Here is an 18,609-nt window from a genome sequence, read left to right as displayed (position 1 = left end):
GCCATCCTCCACTGCCCTCCTGGGCCACAGCAGAGAGCTGGACTGGAAGAGGAGCAACCGGATTAGAACTGGCGCCCGTATGGGATGCCGGTGCTGCAGGCGGAGGCTTAACCTAGTGAGCCATGGCGCCGGCCCTCCATGAACTTTTTGAGGCACCTACTTATCTCACATGTATGTGAGATTTGAATTACATAATGATGTTTTATCTGCCTCTTAGACTCGCACTCGATGTCTTTGAGGCACTTTGTGGCTTCTTTTCCAGTTACATTCCATTCAACTTTTTTTTTTTTTAAAGATTTTATTTATTTCTTTGACAGGTAGAGTTACAGACAGTGAAAGACAGAGAGAAAGGTCTTCCTGCTGTTGGTTCACCCCCCAAATGGCTGCTACGGCTGGTGCGCTGCACCGATCTGAAGCCAGGAGCCAGGTGCTTCCTCCTGGTCTCCCATGCGGGTGCAGGGCCCAAGCACCTGAGCCACCCTCCACTGCCCTCCTGGGCCACAGCAGAGAGCTGGACTGGAAGAGGGGCAACCGGGCGCCCACTTGGGATGCCAGCGCCGCAGGCGGAGGATTAACCCAGTGCACCACAGCGCCGGCCCCTCATTCAACTTTTTAAACACTGCCCTCCTTCTCAGTTTTACCACACACACGTTCATATTTCTCAACTATGCTATTTGGAACTTGATGTGATTGCAGCTTCATGTAATTATGATCACCGTTTGCTTTCCATCAAGTCTGTGAGATTCATCTGTTTGATTCATATATCTGCAGTCTGTTGGCTTTCACTGCTTTATGAGTATACGGTGATGTGGAATGATTCTTTTTCATGGTGTCAGTGCTGGGTGCTGCTTTTCTTCCAAACTCCTTGGATCAAGTGATTTAAAACATAGAGTGGGGCTGAGCTGGGTGCTAGGTGCAGCGTTTAAGTCACCACTTGGGATGTCTGCATTCCAAGTTCCTCATTTGAGTACTGGCTCTGATTCCAGCTCCAGCTTCCTGCTAATGCACACCTGTGGAGGCAGCAAGTGTGGCCCAAGTGCATGGGTCACTGTCTCCTCTGTGGGAGGCCCAGATAGAGTTCAAGGCTCCTGGCTTCTTGCCCAACCCTGTCCTGGCTGTTTTGGGCATTTGGGGAGTGAACCAGTGGATAGAAAATCTCTCTCAGTCTATCTTGCTATCTGTCTGTCTCTCTTTTTATTTCTTTTTTTTTTTTTTTTTTAAGATTTAGTTATTTATTTCACAGTCAGAGTTGTAGAGAGAGAGAGGGAGAGATAGACAGAAGGGTCTTCTATCTGCTGGTTCACTCTCCAAATAGCCACAATGCTGGGGCTGAGCCAATCCGAAGCCAGGAGTCAGGAGCTTCTTTTGGGCCTCCCAAGCAGGTGCAGAAGCCCAAGCACTTGGGCCATCCTGCACTGCTTTTCCAGGCCATAAGTAGAGAGGTGAATTGAAAGAAGAGCAGCTGGGACTCAAACCGGTGCCCATATGGAATGCTGGCACTGCAGGTAAAGGCTTAGCCCACTACACCATAGCACAAGCCCTCTCTATTTGTCTTTCAAATTCTGTCTCCTTCAGTTTTGGATAGTCAGATAATCACTTCTTCGGTGCCTCCATTTCTTCATCTCTAAAGCCATTATGGTAATATCTACCTTGCCTGTCTAATAGAAAAATGGATACTAATCCTTTTTAAGGAATTTAAACCCTAATTAATGATTGTCAGTGGGTAGAGAAAGAGAGTGGACCAATAGACTTATGAGACACAGGAAGCTTAATCACTTGATTCTTACTAAGATGTTTCTCCATTATTTCAGTGGCAGCTCCTTGAAGATTCAAATGTAGATTGAGTGAGAGAGCATGGGTAAAGAACAGAGATGTAAGTCTCGAAGCATGCAAATCCTACTCTAGATACAGCAGTAGTACTGTCAACCCTCCATACTCTGCATTTGTGAACTTAACCAACCATGGATCAGACTCTTGGCTTTGGTCTGGACCAATCCAGGCTGTTGTGGCCATTTGGGGTATGAAATAGCAGATGGAAGATATCTCTCTGTCTCTGTCTCTATGTGTGTGTGTGTGTGTCTGTGTGTCACTCTGCCTTTCAAATAAATAAATCTTTAAAAACGCACAAATAAAAACAATATAGTGCAAATGCTATTTCCGCATCATTTACATTTTATTCGATACACACTGATGATTAAATCGTCATGTTCCCAAATCTGTATATATTAATGCATGAAGTTGTAGTGCTTTAACAAAATTAAGAAAAGGAAAGTATGCTATTTGCAAATAGACCGTACTGTATTAGGAAGTGGGGCATCCCAGCATTTTGACGTCTCCAAATATTTTGGATAGTCAGATAATTACTTCTTCGGTGCCTCCATTTCTTCATCTCTAAAGCCATTATGGTAATATCTACCCTGCCTGTCTCATACAAAAGTGGATACAAATCCTTTTTAAGGAATTTAAAGCCTAAACAATGATTGTCAGTGGGTGGAGAAAGAGAGTGGACCAATAGGCGTATGAGACACAGGAAGTGCCTTAAATATTTCCCCAACCTCTCCTCTCCTTTTGACCACTGGGACCCCTGCCCTAAAATGAGGCCCTCCCATCTCTTGCATGGGCTTCTGCAAGAACCCCAGAGCTGGCCTCATCCACTGTCCCCAGGCCCAGGGTTTATCCTTTCTCCTTCATGTCTTTGTGTACTCCCAACAGATTCTAGGTCTTCTTTCACCAGCAACAGAATATTTTAAAAAGTTTCTTTCTCTATTAAAAATATTAAAAATTATATGTTGGGATTGTGTTGCTTGGATTTTTTTTTTTTTTTGACAGGCAGAGTGGACAGTGAGAGAGAGAGACAGAGAGAAAGGTCTTCCTTTTGCCGTTGGTTCACCCTCCAATGGCCACTGCGGCCGGCGTACCATGCTGATCCAAAGCCGGTGTCCCATGCGGGTGCAGGGCCCAAGAACCTGGGTCATCCTCCACTGCACTTCCGGGCCACAGCAGAGAGCTGGCCTGGAAGAGGGGCAACCGGGACAGAATCCGGTGCCCCAACCGGGACTAGAACCTGGTGTGCCGGCGCTGCAGGTGAGGATTAGCCCATTGAGCCGCGGCGCCGGCCAGTGTTGCTAGGATTTTATAAGTACAAATATTTCCCATTGAGGTTTTGTGAACTGTTGGCATTGCACTACTGGTCAAATAGGTAAGTCCTCCCTGGAGAGATAAGGACACCTCTCTCTCTCACTCTCTCTCTCCCTCCCTACCTCCAAGCTTGCTGTTTGATTTTTAGTTTCTCTCTCTCTTTTTAAAGTTTTTTTTTTATTTTACTTGAAAGGCAGAGTTACAGAAAGGGAGAGGCAGAAGCAGAGGGAGAGAGAGATCATTCATCCTCTGGTTCACTCCCCAAGTAGCCACGATGGCTGGAGCTGGGTCAGTCCAAAGCCAGGAGCCAGGAGCTTCTCCCAGGTCTCCCACATGGCCTGGGAAAAGCAGGGAAAGATGACCCAAGTGTTTGGTCCCCTGCCATCCACGTAGGGGAGCCAGATGAAGCATCTGGCTCCTGGATCCTAGATCTGGGCTTTGGACTGGCCCAGCCCAGGCTGCTGTGGACATCTGGGGAATGAATCAGTGGATGAAACACGGTATTCAAAGGTATGCAGATACACGGATATGCCTTTGTGTGTCATCCAGCTTAGTATGTGACTCCTTATAAACCTTAGGTCTCCCCAGCCTCTCTCTCCTAGAAGTGCACTGTGGCGTATCCAGTCATTTTGCATTTTTATAATAAGCAACATGTAGCTACTCTGTCCCAGTCCAAATTGAGCTTTCCTAGGATCTACGTCCAATTATACTTACAATGTATTTGGTTTTATATCTAATATCCTATTTGTGTTTGTTCTTATTTACCATGACAATTTCCACTCCCAACCCATTCCTGCCTAAGATCTAATTGATTGGATTTTAATTATTTCCTCTAGTCCCTCTAATGGTTTGGAATTTATCATCTAACTTATTTAATATTGTTAGTTATCAATAAATTTCAATATGCACATTTAACAAAATCTCCATTTGAAGAATATCTGTATTCCATCCGAATGAGACTGCCTTAACCCTAATCAGTCTCATGCCGTCTTATTTGCCGTTGTTTAGAGCATTAGTTTTGCTTGATTTTATGTGCCTATAGATTAATTGTAGTTACCAGTTATTTTGCATACGATGCTTGTTTATACATACGGGCACTTTTAAACATTGTTGTTTGGATTTCACTCTTCTGGCTTTGGATTCATTTGTGCAGAAATATCTTTTTTGTCATTTTTCTTTTATAATCTTACATCAATTTTGCTAACGAAATCATCCATGGTCGTAGGATTGCAGTGCAGCATTTAAATACGTGGCTGCAAGGTGCATGATCAAATCAGGGAGATTGCCATCTCTCCCTCTTCGACATCACTCTATGATAGAAATCTTGGCGCTCCTTTTCTCTATTGCTCATGAAATATATTAGGTTCCCATGAACTCTCGTCACCCCTCTGTGCTGGAGCAATTAGGAACTTAGTTCTTCTACTTAGTTTTCATTTGCTATCTATTATCCAGCCTCATTCCCTCTGCCCCACCCGGTCTCAAGGAATTACTATTCTGTGTTCAGGTTGGCTTCTTCTGCAGCTTCCACACAGGAGGGAGAACAGGTGGTGTTTGTCTTTCTGGGTCTGGCTTACGGAAAAAGTCTTTCACAGTAACACCTTCCATGACTAGTAAATTTCTTCTCTTTCTAAAGTTTTGTTTTCCATCTGAAATATTCTTTATCTCTCCTTTACTTTTGAATGCCTGGCCAGCCGACCGGAGAGAATCACAGCTATTTTGCCATTTGCCTGGGCTTTTATTGTTGAGGTTAGGAATCTGTTGTGAGAGTGTTCGTCTTTGTTTTGTGCTTTATCTTATCTCCGTGGTTGCTTTTTTAACTTCTCCCATTCCTCTTCACCATTCTGTCCTTTAACCACCATGGGAGTTAAGGAATTATTTTTGTTTGTCATGGATATTTGCATGTGTGAATTTGAGAGTTCACATCTTTTATCCTCAACAGTATTAGCCATTCCGTTTCTGAATATTGTATCTCCTGGATTCTGCTGATTTTCTTCTGCACTGCTTCTCCACATTTCATGTTTTTAATTGATTTCCCCTTTTAACCACAAACTTTTTCATAGATGCCTTCCAATTTCTACCTCTCTGTTCACCTAGATTTAGCTTTCTCCTTGTTAAATCTTTCATGTAATGGCCAAAGTGTTCTGGATGTTTTCTGTCTGTTACTGGTCTCTGAATATGCTTTAACTCCCTAGTGTCTTGCTGTAGTTTGGAACGTTGGTCCTTTAGTGTCAATGCTACAGGTATGGTGTAGCCTTTTCACATTGTTTTATGATGCAAAGTTGCTGTAATCCTAACAGTCCTGTTGGTGAGGTCAGCTGATTTGCAGATGTGGGTGATGACATGTGTTCTGGAGTTTTGACAGTAAACACATGAGCAGAGAATCCTGTGTGGCCTGGGTGGGGAGTGTGTTCACAATGGCTCTGTTTGCTCCTGCAGGTGCCCCAGAAGTATCTGGATTCCTTGTTCTGTTATTTTCCACAGTGCTCTGCAGAGGCACATTCACTCTTTTTTAAAAAAGATTTATTTATTTATTTGAAAGGCAGAGTTACAGAGAGGCAGAGGCGGAGAGAGAGAGAGAAAGAAAGAGAGAGAGGTCTTCCATCCGCTGGTTCAGTCTCCAGATGACCACAACAGCTGAAACTGTGCCGATCCAGAGCCAGGAGCTTCTTCCAGGTCTCCTACACGGGTGCAGGGGCTTGGGCCATCTTCTACTGCTTTCCCAGGCCATAGCAGAGAGCTGGATCGGAAGTGGAGTAGCTGGGTCTCGAACCAGCGCCTATATGGGATGCTGTCACTTCAGGTCAGGGCATTAACCCACTGCGCCATAGTGCCGGCCCCAACATTCACTCTTAAAAGGGCAAAACTCTGAGCTCTGGGCATAGTATCAATTTAGACCCCAAACCCATGTGTAAGCTCCGGTTCTGGGCTATGATTTTTTTTTTCTCTCCCTTTCTGGGCCCATTCGGAGGCTCTGTCCTGGATTGTCTCATTGTGCTGGTCTTTGGATTCCGGGAAGAGAATACGACCGTCTTTCGAGGCTTAGTCTTTCAGGGACCACATCCCTGCAGGCATTTGCATTCCCATTCTGCTTCTCCAGGGAACCTGGACTCCCATTTCCTGGGTGTGTGCTGGAGCTCTAACCCTGTAGTCTGGCACGGGTCAGCCACCCTCCTTCACGCTGTCTTAGCAGACACGGTCTCAGTTCTGATTTTGACTTACCCCTTTCTTTCCTGCAAGCTCAGCGAAGTGCCTGAAAATCATTTTATTGTATTTCTGCCTTTTACTGGAAAGTGGTCATCATGTTTAATCCTCTGTCTTGCTGGAAATAGAACTGCCTCTTACGGGAGGTTTTTCTTTTTTCAACTTGATTGATATATTTATTACTTATTTAAATAGATCCTCATTGATTTAGAAGTGTACAGCTTACTGGGTTATAGCGTATTCACGAACCAGTGTAATTATCATTAGAACCTAACCTCCGTAACACTTCCATCTCACCACAAAAAAACCCTGGACACGTTAGCCATCACTCTCCACTTCCTCCTTGTGTTCCCCTAAGCCCTAAGCAGCCCCTCATCCCTTACCTGGGTCTGTGCAACTGTCCAGTTTGTATATTTCATGGGAATAGAATCATGTACCATGTGGTCTTTTGTGAATAGCTTTGTTTACTCAACAGTGCTTTCCAGCTCAGCCATGCTGTCACATCCACCATGACTTCACTGTCTTTTGTTGCCAGTGCATGTGTGTCTCTCAATGTTGTTTACCCATCCCTCCGTCCATCTGTCAATGGACGTTTTGCTGATATGAATCCATGCTGCTGTGAGTGTGTATGAGTGTTGGGTGGACATATGATTTCACGTCACCTGGTTATACACCCCAGAAGGCACTTGTGGAGTCTTATGGTAACTAGTTTTCGGCATTTTGAAGAACTGGCACTCTTTTTCCAAATGACCGGACCGGCGCATTTGACATCCCCACTGGTAATATATTTATCACGAGTGATCTTCAAGCCTAGAGTTCTCATGGATCTCTGAGCATGGTACAAGTGATACTGTTGGGAGGGTTTCTTATACGTTGATGTACAAGGAGAGACAGAAGCAAGGAAGCAGGAAGTGTTGGAGAATTCTCTCAGTTGGTGGAGTCTCTGTTGAGAAGAGGTTAGTTTCCAGAAGTGTATATGAGACAGTGGACTTGATGCTCAGGCAGAAAACTGACGAGCATCTGAGACTGACTCTGACCTGCTAGCCATATCTTTCCTTTGCTATTTTTGTCCTTAAAGATTTTATTTACTTATTTGAGAGGTAGAGTCACAGACACAGAGAGAAAAGTCTTCCATCCACTGGTTCACTCCCCAAATGGCTGCAACAACCAGAGCTGCACCCATCAGAAGCCAGGAGCCAGGAGCTTCTTCTGGGTCTCCCACATGGGTGCAGGGGCCCAAGAAGTTGGGCCATCTTCTACTGCTATCCCAGGCCACAGCAGAGAGCTGGATCAGAAGAGGAGCAGCTGGGACTTGAACCGGTGCCCATATGGATGCCTGCGCCACAGGCAGAGGCTCAGCCCACTGTGCCCCAGTGCTGCGCCTTTCTGTTGCCTTTATTTTTATTTTATTTTTTTTTTGACAGGCAGAGTGGACAGTAAGAGAGAGAGCAAGGTCTTCCTTTGCTGTTGGTTCACCCTCCAATGGCCACCACGGCCGGCGCACTGTGGCCAGCACACCGCGCTGATCCGATGGCAGGAGCCAGGTGCTTCTCCTGGTCTCCCATGGGGTGCAGAGCCCAAGTACTTGGGCCATCCTCCACTGCACTCCCTGGCCACAGCAGAGAGCTGGCCTGGAAGAGGGGCAACCGGGACAGAATCCAGCGCCCCGACCGGGACTAGAACCTGGTGTGCCGGCGCTGCAAGGCGGAGGATTAGCCTAGTGAGCCGCGGTGCCGGCCTTGCTCTTGATAGCACAAAGCACTTTTCTGTTTTCAGAGCAGTAGGGAGGGGAATGCCGGCCTTGCCTTGTGTGTGATGGAGAAGCAGCCTCTTGACCTTTCACTGGCTTAGGGATGTTTTCCTGGAAGTCTTTGTTCCCCGTGGGCTCCATTGGCTGCCACCATGATAACCAAGGGAGCTGTTGACTGCTCCGGTCCATGTTTCTTCTCTCGGGGGTGGCAGCAAAATGCTGGGTGTTGGATACACAGCCTGCAAACGGATCAGGTGCTGTGTATGCACGTGTGCATGCCTATGTGTGCACATGGGCACACACATGTGTGCACCGAGTTGCTGGAACATTCAAACATGCAAAAGGCAAGGAGAGTCTTGGCAGCCGAAGTTTCGGAAGCTAAGTAGTAAACTGGCTCTCCAGTACCTCCAGGGTTTAAAAATTGCCTAGCATGCTGTTTATCGTGTGATGGAACAATAGGCTTAAAGCTGCCACCACCCTGGGAACTCGAAATTGCTCAGTGAGGCTTGTGCCAGAGGCCTCCCACTCACCTCGGCGTGGTTAACACCCTTCTGGGGTTTGTTCGTGATTTATTCGCAACCGTTTTGTATTTCCTTTTGCCATTTTGATGAAATTCAAATTACAGCCATTAGCTGAAGGGCTGTGTCAGACCATCCCATGCTTTAAACTCAGGATAAAATCAGCTCAGATCAAACAAAGACTCCCACACTGTGGCAGTGACCTGGCCCTTTGGTATCCCAGTCCTGCAACCTGGTAGGTTCTCCCGGAAGATCTTAACCATATGGGATGCCGACACTGCAGGTGGCGGCTTTACCCCGCTATGCCACAGTGCCAGCCCCTTGTAGACTCCTGTTTTAGAATCTAGAGCCCCCAAAGAAAGGGCAGGCTCCTGGTTCATAAGCAGACTTGAGCCCCAGAACTCACTGCTGCCAGGACCTGCTGCCCCTTAGATGCATTTATGGGGTGCAGGGCTGGGACCGATGCCTGGAGAGCATGGTTGTTTTCTTTGCGAGGTCGTGGGACGATTTCCGTTGTTGCTAGCTAAGTATGAAGGACACATCCTGATCATGGTGATGTTGCCAACCTTTCTTTTTCTTCCCCTTCTTTTTCCAGGCTTATCCAAATCCCTCGGGCTCATTGAAGGCTACGGTGGGCGGGGCAAAGGGGGCTTACCTGCCACCCTTTCCCCAGCTGAAGAGGAGAAAGCCAGGGGACCCCATGAGAAGTACGGCTACAATTCCTACCTCAGTGAAAAGATTTCACTGGATCGTTCCATACCGGATTATCGTCCCACCAAGTGAGTCCTGTCTCCGGGATTTGCAGGGCTTGGCTGGGGTGTGTGGGTGGGTACACGCTCATGTCTGTGGCATTTCTTCGTGGCCTTTGCAACCAGCAGGGGGGGTTTAATATCAGCGTCCACCACAGTCGACGAACTGTGGACTGTGGTTGTTTGGGAAATATTAGCTAAACAGAAACGTGAAATCCCCATTAAAAGTGATCTAGAAACATAAACAAAGGTCTTTAATACAAAAATGTTTACATGATACAAAAATGTTTACACTATATCATTACCAATCAACAGTGATGGTTAAGGCCTTTGTATATTTTTTGAGTCTATTTTGTATATTTTTTAGTCTATTTTTCTATCCAGATTATGAACGTAAGATATTGTTTTCATATTTTTTCACTTAATGTTATATTGTTATGAGCATTTTTGATGTCATTAACTCCAATATGTCTTCCATTATTAAAAATGTAGGTTATTATTAGTTTTGTATTGCATACAGCATCCTGATAAATATTCCCTGTGCATCGATTCGTCTTGACATCACAGTGTAGGAAGATGGGGTAAATGTTAAAGTTTCTTGGAAATGCAAGTAAAAGATAAGTTTATTTGGTATAAAAATATTGAAATCCTAGGCTGGTGCTGTGGCACACCTGGTTAAGCCACTTCTGCCTATAGTGCTGGTATCCCATGTGTGCACTGTTTTAGGTCTTGGCTGCTCCACTTCCAATCCAGCTTCCTGCTAATGCGCCTGGGAAAGCAGTGGAGATGGCCTGAGTAATTGGGCCCCTGCAACCCACATAAGAGACCCAGATGAAGCTCTTGGTTCCTGGCTTCCGACTGGCCAAGCCCTGGCTGTTGTGGCCATCTGGGGAGTGAACCAGAGGATGGAAGACCTTTCTCTTTACCTCTCCTTCTCTCTCTGTAACTCTGCCTTTCCAATAAGTAAATAAATGAATCTTTAAAAAAAATTGAAATCCATGCATAAGATAGATTTCAAAAAGTTCATGGAAAATGAAATTTAAAAAAGCTTGCACGGATTTCAATTTTTTTTTTTTTTGTAGCAAATACTTACCTTTTAATTCTTTTTTTTCCCATGAGCTTTTGGAAGCTTGGTGTACTTTTGGGGGGTGTTTATCTGTATTTCATTATTTTTCTCCAGAAAATTTCTAGCAGTTTCTCTTCCTACTGGAATTTTCCTAGACCCTTCCAGTTCTCGGTCCTAGCATTTAGAACAAGTGCTTTGCCCAGTTGATAGGTGAGAAAGTGCATCCCATTAAATTTGTTGCAACTTGCAGCTTTTGGATTGAGATTCCTACCTTTCATGATTTGGTCGCTGGGGTGAGTATTCAGTGCACTGCATAAGAAGCCTCTTGGGGCCGGCGCCGCGGCTCACTAGGCTAATCCTCCGCCTAGCGGCGCCGGCACACCGGGTTCTAGTCCCGGTCGGGGCGCCGGATTCTGTCCCGGTTGCCCCTCTTCCAGGCCAGCTCTCTGCTGTGGCCAGGGAGTGCAGTGGAGGATGGCCCAGGTGCTTGGGCCCTGCACCCCATGGGAGACCAGGAAAAGCACCTGGCTCCTGGCTCCTGCCATCGGATCAGCGCGGTGCGCCGGCCGCAGCGCGCCAGCCGCGGCGGCCATTGGAGGGTGAACCAACGGCAAAGGAAGACCTTTCTCTCTGTCTCTCTCTCTCACTGTCCACTCTGCCTGTCAAAAAAAAAAAAAAAAGAGAAGCCTCTTGGGACACTCACGTCCCATGATGAAGGCTCGGGTTCACCCTGGCTCCACTTCAAATTCCAGCTTCTGCTAATGCACCCTGGGAGGCAGCAGTGATGGGGCAAGCACTTGGGTCCCTGCCACCCATAAGGGAGACCTGGACGGAGTTCTGGGCTCTTGGCTTTGGCCTGGCCCAGCCCCAAATGTTGTAGGCATTTGAGGAGGTGAACCAGTTGGATGGAGGGAGTCTCTCTCTGTCTCTCTTTCTGCCTTTCAAATCAATCCATTCACAATGAACATATTAAAAAGGATTTAAAAAGAAAACACAAAAGCTTTGAGTGCATCTTGGCCGGGCCACGAGCAGTCTTTGTCTGTGCTCCTGGCTTTGGGATGATTTGTTTTCTCTGCGTGAAGCAGAGACCTGAGTTTGGACAGAGTCAAGAAGCTGCAGTGAAAGGCCCTGCTTACAGACAGGCCTTGACCTTGACTTCTCAAGCAGAAGCGCCCTCATCTGTCAGAGTCCCAGAGTCTCTCCTTTTCCATCCAGAGGGTGCCCTCGCTTGGAGTAGACCATTTCTTTTTTTCAGCTGGATTCTGTACAAATCACTAAGTATCTCGGCTACTGAGCAAAATAGATTTGAGATAAAGAAAATTATCTTAAATGGATTTAAAATTGCAGCATTAGCAGGGAAGCCTGTTAAGTCTCTCTGTCTCTCTCTCTCTCTTTGCCTAATAAGCATATATTCATTTGCGATTCACTTGGAAAACACACATCACCCCTGTTGGAAGCTGTTTTGTGTGCCTGGACTTCAGCTCTCAAAAACATCTGGCTGTTTTCATTTCCTGGTGCTTTCTCATTAGCCTTTCTTATTTGGACGTTGGCAAATAAACACAGCCATATTTCTTGTTCTTCTATGACAAAGAAAATGCATCCAGTGTGCAGCTACCGGCATGGGTGGGTTGAGTATATTTCCGTGAACGCCTGTTATATATGTCTGATGGAGTTCTCTCCACACTGTGATGAGCCACAGTCCAGGCTAGTTGTTGTCCCAGAAGGGAGACAGCTCTATGGACAGGTCAGTTTAGCACGCAGTGGGTCAGCTTTAAGATGCACCCTGGATATCCAGAGGGAGTCTCAGTTTCCTGCTTGACATGATGCCTGTGCGAAATCTTAAAGACCCAGTAAGGACTGGAAAACTGAGGAAGGTGGGGGGGGGTAAGGGGGGCCAGGCAGGGGAACAGCCAAAGACCACTTGAGTGTGGTGTGCTTGGGGGCAGTGTATGCTTTGGTGTTGCTGTGTGGTGTAACGTGATGGCTTGTCCCTACTGCTTACGTGTGGCACCATTCTGAAATCAGAGAGGATGGGGACCAGTAAGGGAAAATGAAACAGGTTGGGTGGTGACAGCAGGGAAGAGACACCGACAGAATGTCGAAACCTGGGAAGAAGCTCGATGTGTGGAAATGGACGCAGCTGACTGGGGAGGCTGAGACCGCCCGGGGAGGGTAGAGGCAGAAGAAGGTAGCAGGGTCAGATCGCCAGATGTTAGGAACTGGAGGTGCCAGATGTTTCTGATGGCTCAGACATGGGTCTGAATGGATGATTGCAGTTACCTCCCTAGATCCTTCCAGAACGGCCTTGCCTACAAGGCAGATCACGGGAGGTTTCTTCCCTGGAGAAGGAGAACTCCAGGCTGTGGGGGACAGTGAGACTGCACACTTGATGTGGGGGAGCTCCCAGCCTCGCTGTCCCTGTAGGCAAGATTTTAAGAATCCACTGAAAGGGAACCATCCAGTGTCAGGAAGAGGTGGTGGATCTGATGGCTAGGGTTACCAACAGAAGAGCTAAGGTCTGCTCACTATTGGTGTGGCGCACCTGCTGCAAAGCACCTGCTGCAGCTGTTTGTCTCTAAAGAATGAAAGGAGAGGCAGGAGCCACAGACATCCCAGCAGAGTCTCTGTTATCAAGAACTTGGCAACAAACCACCTCCATGGAAAAGGCACTTGGAGGAAGCAGGCTACAAACTCTGTAACTGTGTTCAAGGCTTAGGTCGTAAGATGTTTTGTTTCGCTTACAAAACAGGTCTCTGTTAATGTAATCATCACAGAATAAAAAATCATGGAGCTAGAAAATTAGATTGAAGTAAATAACAGAGGTTTGGAAGAGTAAATCTTCTTAAAAATAGAAAAAAAATAAATTAAAAAATTGGAAAAAAATAACACACATACAAAAAACACCAGAGAGGGATGGTTGATCAGATCAACCCAGCAGGTTCAACATCCACTAATAAGAATATCATAGAGGGCCAGCACCGTGGCTCAATAGGCTAATCCTCTGCCTGCGGCGCCGGCACCCTGGGTTCTAGTCCTGGTTCTAGTCCCGGTCGGGGCGCCGGTTCTGTCCTGGTTGCCCCCTTCCAGTCCAGCTCTCTGCTGTGGCCAGGGAGTGCAGTGGAGGATGGTCCAGGTGCTTGGGCCCTGCACCCGCATGGGAGACCAGGAGGAAGCACCTGGCTCCTGGCTTCAGATTGGCGCAGCACGCTGGCCACAACACGCCCGCCTTAGCGGCCACTTGGGGTGTGAGCCAATGGAAAAAGGAATACCTTTCTCCCTGTCTCTCTCTCTCTCTCACTGTCTAACTCTGCCTGTCAAAAAAAAAAAAAAAAATTCATAGAGAGAAAGAAATCATCAAACAAATGATACAAGTTTCCCAAAACTAGGATATGAGTTTTTGGATTACAAGATCCTATCCAGTGTCTACCTAATGTATGAAAAATAAAAAGGCTAAACCCACATTAATAAATGTAAATATAAAATTGCGAAACGACTTGGATAAAGAAAAAATCCTGCAAGCTTTCAGAGAGGAAATTGACAGCGAATACAGTTGGCATTGGATTGATCGACAGATTGATAACATTAAAAACTAGTACACAATGGAACAATGGCTAAATAATTTTGAGAAAATTCTTTTTATAAGATTTATTTAGTTGTTATTTTGAGAGACAGACAGAGAGGAAGAGATGGAGAGAGAGAGAGAGAGGGAAGGGGAGGAGAGGGGAGGGGAGGAGAGGAGAGGGAAGAGGAAGGGAGGGGAGAGGGGAGGAGAGGGGAGGGGAGGAGAGGGAAGAGGAAGGGAGGGGAGAGGGGGAGGGGAGGTGAGGGGAGGGGAGGGGAGGGGAGGAGAAAAGAAAAGAAGAGAAATCTTCCATTCTTTGGTTCACTCTCCAAGTGGTCACAATGGCCAGGGATGGAACTCCATCTGGGTCTCCCGTGAGGATGGCAGGGACCCAGATACTTGGGCCGTCTTCTGCTGCCTTCCCAACTGCATTAGCAGGGAACTGGATTGGAAGCAGAGCAGCCAGGACTTGCATAGAGGCCCTCTATGTGATGCCAGGAAAGCAGGCAGCAGACTAAGCCACTGTTCCACAACACCAGCCCCTTAACTTAGAATTCCATAATCAGCTATAGAATACCAGGGGCCACGGTAACCACAAAGTAAATATACTGCAGATGTATAAAAGGGGTCAACAGTTTGACCTTCCTTGTGTCTGTTTGTAGAAAGCCTTTTAAGCACACGCTCCAGTAAAACAAAGAAGTAAAGAAAGAGACTAATAATAGGATCTAGAGAACACAGGGTTCAGACAGAGCCATCCTGAAGGCAAATCCCCAGAAAGATGTGAACTTGATGTTCCATGGTGGCAGGACATGACACTGCAACCGGGGAGTGGAGGGCTCCAAGAGGAATGTCTCCAAAAGCCAGGAGTGAAGTGGGATGGGATTTGAATTGTTTAATCGTCACGTGGTTGTAGCTGCGCTAAGATGTTTTGTGGCATTCTTTCACGACGCTTGGGACTATTTACTGATAGACACAGAAAATTATGCTTGCGAAAAAGCAAAGCAATTATTAACCAGAGAAGAAACAAAAACACCCAGAAGCAGTCCAAGAAAGGAATTGCCAATTCCGTATACTGTGTGGTTCAGCTTTGAGCAGTGTAGTCATATGAATGTGAATATTGCAGACTGATATTACATGCAGATTAGGCTTTAACTCTGTTGGAAGAAGGAGGAGGTAAAATGGGTGAGTGAGGTGTGAGTTAGTGTAAGAAAACTAACTTCATCTTCAGTAGCAGAAAATGAATTGAAAATGTCTAAAATGCAAACATCAAGAAATAGTAACATAATCACTTTTTTTTTTATTTAGAAACAGGGAGATTACAGAAGTGATGTGAGACTATGTTTTTTTATTTTTTTTAGAATATGTTTTATTTATTTATTTGACAGATAGAGTTAGACAGTGAGAGAGAGAGACAGAGAGAAGGATCTTCCTTCCGTTGGTTCACCCCCCAAATGGCCGTTACGGCCAGCACTGCGCTGATCTGAAGCCAGGAGCCAGGTGCTTCTTCCTGGTCTCCCATGCGGGTGCAGGGCCCAAGCACTTGGGCCATCCTCCACTGCCCTCCCAGGCCACAGCAGAGAGCTGGACTGGAAGGGGAGCAACCGGGACTAGAACCCGGCGACTATATGGGATGCGAGCGCCACAGGCAGAGGATTAACCAAGTGAGCCACACTGCCAGCCCCATGAGACTATGTTTTATTTTACTAAAATGAAATTTCAATCGTTCAATGAGTATAAACCTATACAAAAAGGTTTTTGAAAATATTTATTTGTTTATTTGAGAGACAGACTGGCACCCGCTGATTCACACCCCAGATGCCTGCAGTGGCTGGAGTTAGTCTGGGCAGAAGCAGGGAGCCAGGAACTCCATCCGAGTCTCCCACATGGGTGGCAGGGACCCAATACTTGAGCCATCACCTGCTGCCTCCCGGGGTACACACTAGTAGGGAGCTGGAATTGGGAGCAGAGCTGTGACTAGAACCCAGGCACCCCAATATTGGGTTGCAGGGCGTGCAAGTAGTCTCCGGACTGCTATGCCAACCCCCCTTCCCCTTACAAAAAGACCAACTGCGAGATAGATGGGGTGAAAATATGGTGAAAGAAAGAGTTGGGGAAGTAGACTGAATGCCATGATCGCACCTGGCTTTGTAGATCATTCTGGTAGCTGTTTGTGGCATGACTTTGAAGGCGGAGTTTGAGATGAATCGGAGAGCAAATGAACTGCCAGCAGACTACATGTGGTAACCAAGGGCACCATTCTATATTGTGAGCGCCACAGCAAAAGGCACTAGATCTGCCTTTGTTGATTGCAGACGAATCCTTGTCCTCACAGAGTGGCAAGGCCCTAGAACCAGAAGCGGCCTCTCTGATAGTTGAGCCCTGGGAATATGCAGAGAGACAGCTGCCTGGGGCCAGAGCGGTTTCCCTTCCATTGGAGAAATTATCCCCCCATTGGGCAGAATCCTTGTTAAGCCCTGTAGCTCTCACAAGGCTTCGAGAGGATTAAAATAGGCTAATTTCATTGTAATTTTAAATAGAACCTCAAGTTGCTTTAATTCTTGTTGTTTTATTACTATATTACACTTGAGAAAATTGTTTTTCTTATAAATATGAATGAATTTTTTGGGTAGTAGCGAGATTAACCATTTGCATGTCCTATTTCAAGCAGATAAATTCTAAAATGTGTTTCTCGTCTTATTTTAATTCTGTGACTCTTTTTTCTTCCACTGGACACATATCTTAAATTTGTGTGAATCCCAAACTGTCAGTCTTTCCATTTTCATTTCTTCACTACTTTAAATCGGAGAAAGAGATCACCCTTCAGAGCACTTATAAATATTCTATTCTGTTTCACTGTTTCTCTGTCTATGACTTTCTTGTATTTCATTTTCCATTCCATCTAAAGTTTGTTTTGGAATACAGTATATGTTTGGGTGTTGTGTTCTAAATATCTGTCAACCTTTTTTTTCAAAACAGCTTTTACAAAAATTAATTTGTAAATAACCTTTCTCTTATTTGTGTTACTTTTTATGCTTATATATATATTTATATATAGGCATAAATATATTATATAAGCATAAATATATAGGTATAAATATATATATAAATGGTCTTATTTTCTAGACTGTATGCTATTCTTATTGGCCTACATTTTCTTTTCTTTTTTGGTTTTTAAAATATCATCAGCAAAGGTTGTTTGACTGCAGACTCCACTCTGCCAGGCATTGTGTGGGCAGTGGAGAAAGCAGCCAGGCACATGTTGGCCCCCTAGGACATCGAGGAGCGAGGGAGGCCAGTGGCCTCTCACAGTCTTTGGGGTCACTTTTAGAGGGCCTTAGATACCAAGATAAGAGAAGTAGCCAAGCTGGGGAAGGCAGAGCCCTGTGAAGTGACGACCTTGATCTGAACGATGAACTGGAATTTCCTTCTCTAGAGAAGGCAGGGCATCTGAGAGCCAGAGAGAACAGCACGTGCAACAATGTAGCTAAGCTGGTGAAAGCGCCAAGTGGCAGTGAACTACAGGGCAGAAGCAAAAGGTCGTAGAAAAGGAATTTCCATTCCATACTCTGGCTCAAAGGGAACTGGAGAAGTTTCTTAGATTTCCAAGACAACGGGAAAGTCTTTGGCGAAAGGGTTGAGTTTCCAAAGTGAACTGAGGAAGACATATTCTGAGTAGAAGGCAGAGGGCAGATTGTGACACCTCTTGTACTGGAGGAGACACTTGACATTGACAGTGGACTTGATGTGGATTGGATGTAATAGGAATTATTGTAATCCTTTAAAAAATAACAATAACTGATGGATATATGGAGGGTGGATTGGAAGAGGTGGAGGACATAGCAGGATGTCTAAATATAAATCACTCCCCCAGTTACACAACATTTATTGAGTGCCAACTGTGTACTAGACATTGACAGAGAGAGATGAAGACTTAAAGACATTGATATTAACATTGTGTGTTTTTAGGGAGATTCTTTCTTAATAATATATTTATTTATGTGAATAGGTAGAGTTATTTGTGGGAAGGAAAGAGAGAGAGAGAGAGAGAGAGCAAGAGAGAGAGAGAGATCTTGTATTCAGTGGTACACTCTCAAATTGGCTGCAACAGCCAGGTCTGGGCCAAGCAGAAACTAGAAGCCAGAAAACACCATCTGGGTCTCCCACACGGGTTCTGTGGGCCCAGGTACATGGGCCATCATCTTCTGCCTTCCCTGGCACATTAACAGGAAGCTGGGTTGGAAACAGAGCAGCCAGGACTTGAACTTGTGCTCAGATATGGGATGCTGGTGTCACAAGTGGCAGCTTCTGCCACTGTGCCTGAACGCCAGGACCTATAAAAACTCGTTCTAGCCGGCGCTGCGGCTCACTAGGCTAATCCTCCGCCTAGCGGCGCCGGCACACCGGGTTCTAGTCCCGGTCGGGGCGCCGGATTCTGTCCCGGTTGCCCCTCTTCCAGGCCAGCTCTCTGCTGTGGCCAGGGAGTGCAGTGGAGGATGGCCCAGGTGCTTGGGCCCTGCACCCCATGGGAGACCAGGAAAAGCACCTGGCTCCTGGCTCCTGCCATCGGATCAGTGTGGTGCGCCGGCCGCAGCGCGCCGGCCGCGGCGGCCATTGGAGGGTGAACC

At 46.2% G+C, this 18,609-nt stretch overlaps 1 protein-coding gene across 2 annotated transcripts in view; it reads left to right on the top strand.

Moving 5' to 3' along the window:
- GALNT17 (polypeptide N-acetylgalactosaminyltransferase 17) overlaps window positions 1-18,609 on the top strand; it is a 500,518-nt gene that overhangs the window by 163,384 nt on the left and 318,525 nt on the right. For both annotated transcript variants that reach the window (XM_008257969.4, XM_089320671.1), the window contains exon 2: window positions 9,203-9,386. In XM_008257969.4, the coding sequence (XP_008256191.1) occupies window positions 9,203-9,386 (184 nt within the window). The remainder of the gene's footprint in view (window positions 1-9,202; window positions 9,387-18,609) is intronic.

This window comes from Oryctolagus cuniculus, chromosome 19 (genome assembly GCF_051225735.1).
Source record: "Oryctolagus cuniculus isolate XC-2025 breed Fujian yellow rabbit chromosome 19, ASM5122573v1, whole genome shotgun sequence".
NCBI lineage: Eukaryota > Metazoa > Chordata > Mammalia > Lagomorpha > Leporidae > Oryctolagus > Oryctolagus cuniculus.
Note: the sequence above shows the minus strand (reverse complement) of the source record. Positions and strands in the feature narration are given on the sequence as shown.